General features: G+C 39.6%; 1 protein-coding gene across 1 annotated transcript; it reads right to left on the bottom strand.

Moving 5' to 3' along the window:
* LOC6572274 (odorant receptor coreceptor) lies at positions 1-2,859 on the bottom strand. The gene is made up of 6 exons (XM_001998378.4): positions 2,500-2,859; positions 1,929-2,443; positions 1,646-1,868; positions 688-892; positions 467-622; positions 1-406 (listed from the first exon to the last, which is right to left on the bottom strand). Exons 1-6 carry the CDS (start codon positions 2,805-2,807, stop codon positions 356-358), a joined length of 1,458 nt encoding a protein of 485 aa, XP_001998414.1. The 5' UTR covers positions 2,808-2,859; the 3' UTR covers positions 1-355.
* Positions 2,860-7,668: the final 4,809 nt, after the last annotated feature.

The following is a 7,668-nucleotide window of genomic DNA, read 5'->3' as shown; positions in this document are numbered from 1 at the left end:
TTACTTGTTTCAAATCAAATTTATTTCCAAATTTTGAATATATTTATAAATACGAAATTGTACTACACATTGCGTTTGCGTCTATTGCTTGCATTACAATAATTAATAAATGTGAAAAAATGGGTAGAATAGGTGCTTCGCTAGCAGTATAAAACTAAGACTTGCGCTGCTGGTATTCGATAGGTAATTGCAATTATCTGTCGAGCCGGTGTTGTTCGGGGTGGCGAGGATGCACCTTAATAAAGGTATGCGTAATTGTAGCCTCGTAGCTTCGCAGCTATCGTTAGATACAAACTTTGACACAATTTGTTGACCCGGACAACAAGCAATAAAATTTTATCAGATGGAGCACAGCTCACTTGAGTTGCACCAGCACCATGAAGTAGGTGACCACCGCACCGAGCACCTGCAATTCACAAAGTATTATATATTTTGAGGCGAAGGACAATGGAAGGGCAGGGCGTACCGAGGCAAACAAATCCAGAGAGACGGTAAAGAACTTTGCACCAGATATGCTCATAGCTTTTTGGCACTGCTGGCAAACGATCTGCACGAAAGTTTTGGCCTCCTCCGAGCCGTCGTACCAATGGCAAGAGTAGGCAGCTTCCATCACAGATGAGCTCTATGTGCGGGCATACACATATTGTATAAGTCGCTATGCTCTCAACTCCATCAATGCTTACTCACCTCTTCAATCAGCCGGTTGCCAAAAATGCAGAAGTGAAACACCTGAGCCAGTGCGTAGCCCAAATAGCCAACTACCGTAAACGCATACACATTGACGCCATTGATCTTGGTTGCCTGGTAAGCGAGCAAGGTGAGCATGATGGTGGAAACAAGCATGTGCAACAGAAGGGCTGCTCCGTACGTATCTCCAATGGCAGCCACCAAACTAGAGACGTTAGAGAAGAGAAAGGGAAAACAGGAGAGCAGATTAAGAGTAAAAGTAACAGTAAGAGCAAGAATAAGAGCAAGACTAAGAGTAAGGTAGCTAAATAGCTGTCTATGATATGTATGCAGTAATTAAATCTTGCTGCTCCCAAATGGGCGTATAGTCTTAATAACGATCCGCTACTTGATAAGATATAAATTATATGATATATATTTTTAACTTGTGAATCTATAACTGATCTAATGTGACGAAATTCACATCGCAAATTTAATTGATATATCTTTTATACTTAATTTTATAATATTAAATTTGTATTTGGTTTATTTAGAGAGGATGTTAACTGTAGTCTACTTATTAGACGTTATCCTGTAGAAGACGAAAACTTTCCTAAAGATTTTTATCAAGTCGTGAATATGTCAGCAAATATTATCGATAATCATAATAATAAATTATAATATTTATAAAGTATAAACCGTAATCTTCATTTGTCAGAACGCATAAAAGCTGTTTACTATTAAACTGGATAAGCAATTGGCGATCATTTCTTGATAAGTGCCATATCAGAAGTTTGTATTTTCTATCATATACTTAATAAATCTAAATCAATCAAAAACGGTTAGATATGTTTGGAAAAAGGCTACACTTGCAGCACTGTTGCACAATCAAAGCTGATTGTAGCTCTTGCCCAACTATCGTATTGTTGAATTTGTATGCTGCACACAAATCGCAGTTGAGACTCGGCATTGAACTCACCGGACGACGTGCTTGTGACGCTCCACCCAATACTTGATGGCGCTGCGCACCATCATTTCCTGCTTTTTGGTGAGTCCATTGGGATTATTGGCCATGCCGTTGCCGTTGCCGTTTCCCCCCGCATTGAAGGACTGCAGCGTGGATGGCGCTCGAAACTGTGCTCCCCAGTCCGCCTTAGAGCTATAGATGCCCGTCATGTCCATGTCGGTGACGGGCTCCTTCTCTGCAATTGAATTTTAACTAAGGCTGAATCAAATCTCGACTTACGCCAAGTACCACGCACCCTCGTTGTGTATCAGCTCAGACTTGGAGTTGGCCGAGAGCGATCTAAACAGCGCCGCCGAATTGGGTCTGTAGGTGTCCAGGGAGGCGGACAGCTCCATGAGTGGCTTCATGATGCCCTTCAGGTGCTGCAGTTGCTCGCAGGCGAAAATCAGCCAGGAGCAGAACATGACGTCGCACAAATTCGAGTGCACCATGGAGAAGAGCACGTAGTAGACCTGCAGAACAAAGCTGATCATGTAGAACATGCCGTGGCTGGCATCCCACGGATAGAAGGCCTTGATGGGCAGCCTGGGTATCTCGACGGTGATGCTAGAGTTCGTCTCCTTGTCGACTGCGAATTTCACACTGTCCCCAAAGAAGGTGATCGTGGTCCAGGCCGTGGCCGAAGCGAAGGTTGTCAGCATGACCAGAAAGAAGAGCTTGCGCATCTTGGCCAAGGCTATGGAATGGTAGCGGGCATCCGATTCCGCGAACAGGGGATGCGTGTTGGCCTGGTTCCAGATGTTCAAGGTCCTAGCAGAAACAAGCTTATATTTACGGTTCGCAATCTCAGCACTAGCTCTGGTCACCTGTAAAAGTTCTTTTGATTCACGGCCAGGTAGACGAACTTCACAATGCAATGCGTAAAGAATAGAGTGGTTATCGTATTTCCGGACAGCTCGTTGACCTCTTCGGCATTCAGCGCCAGATTGACCAGAATGAATCCTATGTGCATGACGATCAACACCAGGTGAACGGATGAGTAAACCCTCTTGAAAAAGATGCTCCCGCCAGTAAAGTTGTGCATGAACAGTCCAGAGTATCGCATCGCCCGGATGTTGGGCATCAAGTCGGCAACCAAGCCCGTGTACTTGCCGGGCTGCATTGATGTAGCCATCGTGTCTCAAGATCGTGTAGCAAAGTTGAAGTTTATCCTTTTATCCTATGTCCTGTGAGTGAGAAATGAGAAGGAGCTTAGTTCGTCCCAACTATTAATAATTATTATGTCATTTAATTTACTAAATTTGTAAAATTCTTTAATCTTTCTTCAACCTTTGTCAATAATTAAGCATCTCAACTTTTAAACACTTGTCAAACCACTGCGATTGCCCATTAATTAGCTTGACACCAATAATTGAATTGAAATTATTGTCGATTGATATTATCGCTGCTATCGCTAACTTGCCTCCTTCGAGTCCTCGATGGTAATGAAAACGCAAATCTCGAGCCACTAAAAGTTTGCTGGTAATTCAAATTTCCCTTCACTCATTCGTTGGTTAAATAAATACATAGCGAGTCCATGTAGATCCCAGACCTAGAGGAACGTGGTCTTTGAAAATAAAATTCACACGCAACGCCTACACCCAAAACTCCGGCTGCGCCTGACTGCTTTATACTCGCTCACGCTTAAATCTATGAAACATATTATTTTTGGCCCAGCTAAATATGCAGAGCTGTTGCGTTTTAACCATGTAATCTTAACATTATATACTTCAGTAGTAGTAGTAGAAGTCTTTACAGACATCATCATGACTGATAGTTCGCAAAACCAATATACTCATTTCAAATTGTGAGCGGGTATACAATCGGTGTTTCCAGGGGCCAAGTACATAAGGCAAGGACACGTCTACTCGACACTAGTTAAGACAAGCCGACTTTATTGGGCCTCTGTGCTCTGTTCCACTCTGCTCTACTCTTCTCTGTCCCTGACAGCTTGACCGTCTGTGCATGTTAATGAAAATCTATGGCCTATAGCTAGTGTATACAATTTTCAGTCAACCACAATGGACAGACTGTGAGATTCCCACAATTATAAAATAAGGTACAAAGTTTCGCCTCCTGCTGCTCCTGATAAATGTGTAATGTGCAATTGCGAAGTGTGCCATTGGCTTTCTGAGTTGTTTCATGAAAAATCTGTTTTATCCATACTTTAGGCACATCGATTTTTGTCGGTGGCGTCTTTGCTTAGCCAGATAAGAGCTGGTTGGATCCATTACATGTATCAACAACAACGTTATTAGTACAGAAGTAAAAGGCAAAGAGTTGATTTAATAATGCTTTAATATGCGTAAAATGAAGTGAATAACAAATTCTGGAATATAAACATTCGTACATTTGTGCATATGACTACAGTCGTCTGTGCGTACGACGGCCCGCAAGAAAAATTAGAAATCAATATCAAATATTCGAATCAAAACAGTTTCGTGTGCTTGTATGTGTTTCTATGTGTGTGTGTGCGTTGGTGTGTGTATTTGCCCCATTCTCCTTAAAATCTAAATTTATTCGCAAATTACTTTCGAGCTACGTGGCCTTCAGGAAATGGGGCCAGAACAAATGTTAAGCACAAGCGAACAATGACAACAACAACAACAACAACATGAGCAACAGCAATAACAAACTGATTGAAAGTACATGTAAGAAAATATCTCAACATATATGTGAATGTGTGGGTGTGTCGGTGTTTATGAATATATGTGTGTGTATGCTCACTGTTGGCAATTTAGCCTTTTTCCAGACAGATCTATCGCTTTTTCAGCTAACATACTCTTATCCTCCTTATCCTTGAGTAAAATATTGCGACATCGTTTTTACTAGCTCCGTTAGGGCAGTCGGATAAGCCATATAATTAATTGACATGTATCGAGCTGTATTCATCACTTTCTATTTTTATACTTGACTAAATCTATTGTGTCAAATAAATTTCGCTCTTGCTGTCCATTAAAGAATTAAGAAATTTGATACACGCGGTACATCATATTAATTTTAAATCCAATGAAATATTCTATGAAGAGTTTTTAGCAATGCATAAATATATTTATATTCAATAACGTCATATATATAGGAGAGATGTAAAGGTCGTAGCATACATAAATAAAGACTGCCTAATAAAAATACTTTGGTCATAAAAAAAAAAAGGTTTACTTAACTTCACTTAACAAAGCCCCCTTATAGTTATTTAAGCATTGGTATTCGTTGATAACAGCCTTATATAAGTTTATAAGTTTATATACGTATTTTCTTTCATTTCTTGTTGTCGGATTTACATTCTCCCCGAATTAAATTTTTGGCAACTATATGGAACTAAATGGATTCTAAGGTGATAAAAGGTGATTAAAAGGTTCGATATGAATTCATGGATATTTATTTCTTAATTAATTGTATTTTGCCTCGTTACTTAAATAGAATTTGTTTGTTACTCACTTAAATCCGAGTTTGTTACGATCGCAGCTGTAATTCCCAAGTTCCACATTCACCGAAAGATAAACAAAGTACTCTTATTAATCTCTCTTTCTTTCTCTTCCTCTCACTGTCTTGAAGAAGAAGATGGAGAAGAAAAAATGTAGAATAATACTCTTATCTAGCTCTCAGAAAAGGCCTTCACCCAATTCCCACGCCCTTGACTCGAAAATTCCGGCTCTCTCTGTCTCCAGCAAAACATAAACAAACCCTCCTTATCACACATACTCTCTCTCTTTCTCACTTTCCCACGCCATCTCTCTCATTCTCTCTTTCATTTGATAAATCGGAATTGCGATTATCAGCTGTTATTTTGGTTTAGATTTTTCCTATATATGAGGGAATATACTAGAAGTAAAATATTGCGTTATCATTTTTTAAAGCTGTGCTATCGCAATAAACTATAAATAATTATTGTATTTTGTATAGTCATTCAAGACCTGGTTTTGTACATTATTCTTATGTAAACTATCTATGCGTTATTGAAGCTAAAATTTGGAATATATACAAAAAAATTTCCGATCCGCTCACTAAAGGCACGGCAAATAAGAAAATGCATTTTCCGGTATCTCAGAAACCCTGGGATCAGAATCAGTATCGCAGTTTTTAAGCTTCTAACTTAAAATTTAACGCCTAAATTACAGTTACCATACTTTATTGGCTATATGTCAATTGGGGGTGTGGCAAATTGAATCTAGCAGCCTTTGAGCCGTAAAATGAATATTCTAGAGTCGATAGCTCCCGATATCAACACTCTTAATTGTTTTCATAATTATAAACAAATTCTTATATTGCTGCAGCTGTATCATTATCATTTACTAGATACATTTTAAGGACAAAGATGGTTATAAATCGCTACTACAAAAAAAAAAAAAAAAAAAAAAAAAAAAAAAAAAAACGGTTCAGCGTGAGAACTGAAGCCAGCGCCGAATCCTTCAAGCCCTGAGAGAAAATTTATTTTTTAAATAATAGAAAAGCAAATGTCAAATTTGCAGCTTTTTATTTAAATCCCATTGCCCACTTTATTCATTCTTTCATATATCCTGTTTTGCTGCTGGCAGAGTCAGTGATGCTGTCAGCGAAGCCAAAGAAATGTTGACATTGTCATCCCAAAATATGAATAGGAAAGCAGAGAAATTACGAAAAAATGGCATAAAAAGCGTACAATTTATTATATTATTTATTTCGTAGAAGTGCGAAAGATATCTAAAAATAAAATATCCAAAGAATAAGAGATCATAAATTCTAGCAGGGCGGCGGAGTACGTGCGTCTGCCTGCTTCTGTCTGTCACTTGCGTCTGCCGCTTTGTTGTCGCTGACAGTCAGACAGGAAGTGGGGGGAGGAAGCACCTTCATGGCTCCATGCCGAGACAGTGGCAAAAGTTTAACATTAGATTTATATGCTATTTGTTATTGCTGCTGTTGTTGTTGCGGCTGTTGTTGTTGTTGGCGGTCCTTTGGTATCGTATTCACTGCTCAGCATAAATCTTGGCGTCTGTGTGAGCGTGAGTGTGTGTGTGTGTGTCTCAGTGTGGGCGTGTAACCAGGTCAATGCTTTTACCAAACGTTTGGGCATATTCTCAAAAAAAAATATATATAAGAAGAAGCGCTCACTACTCTGCTACTCCTTATACAACATGCATATGTACTTTATTTGTGTCTGCGTCTGTGTGGGCGGATGGGTGGTTGGGTAGTTGGCTGTGTGGGTGGCAGCCTTGCGCTGCCTACCGCAAGGTTGTCAGCGCGCAAACTAAACACGATTTGGTCCTGCGGTTGTCAAAATAAGTAGATTATGGCCATTGTAGAAAATAGTTATTATTATTGTTGTTGTTACCAGTTTGGGACTCAAAGAAGTTATTCAGCTGCCCAGTGCGCATGTCGGCTAAAGAGAAACACGAAAGAGAAAGAGTAAGAGAAAGAGCCAGAGGAAAGCATAGTAGAAGAGGAGATTCAGTATAAGAGCTGTGCACTGAGGGAGACGGGCGAGATTTGCATGGTGCCAGATGGTTTCAGATTATATAAGTCTAGCGCAATCGCAGTGCCACAATTAGTTTATAACTATATGAGTGAATTCAAATAAAGACTATATTTATACATAGACTATAGGTAACTCAAGCTTTATTCTTTTAGTCTAGCTCAATGTCTACTTTGTTTTTTTTACCCATTAATTTATATGGATTACAGTTGAGTTCAAGGAAATCTAATTGAATAAAATTTTGATAAAAGTCCTTAGCACTATCAGTCAACCTGCTATAGTGGCAATAGTCTCATCTATGCATTTCTTAGCTATCTGGCAACTTCTGTTGTCGCTAATATTCCCCACGTGCACTACGCACGAAGCTATAAAAAACGCACAGCATATGCAACAAGGGTCACGCTACGCTCTCGACTGGGAGCTCTCTTTGGCTCTCTCTCAGACACAGATGCCAGACCAAGAACAGAGCACCAGCAGCAGCAGCAGCAGCAACAATGACAACAGCAACAACAACTGTTATAAGATCTCTTTATTTGAAATAACTTCG

Source organism: Drosophila mojavensis, unplaced genomic scaffold (assembly GCF_018153725.1).
Source record: "Drosophila mojavensis isolate 15081-1352.22 unplaced genomic scaffold, ASM1815372v1 contig_19, whole genome shotgun sequence".
Lineage (NCBI taxonomy): Eukaryota > Metazoa > Arthropoda > Insecta > Diptera > Drosophilidae > Drosophila > Drosophila mojavensis.
This window is presented reverse-complemented; position numbering and strand designations above follow the sequence as displayed.

Coding starts and splice junctions, on each gene's coding strand:
- LOC6572274 (XM_001998378.4), bottom strand. CDS start 2,807: ATGGCTACATCAATGCAGCCCGGCAAGTACACGGGCTTGGTTGCCGAC. Junction 1,869..1,928: donor TGAGCTGATACACAACGAGG/GTGCGTGGTACT, acceptor ATTCAATTGCAG/AGAAGGAGCCCGTCACCGAC. Junction 623..687: donor GCAACCGGCTGATTGAAGAG/GTGAGTAAGCAT, acceptor GCCCGCACATAG/AGCTCATCTGTGATGGAAGC.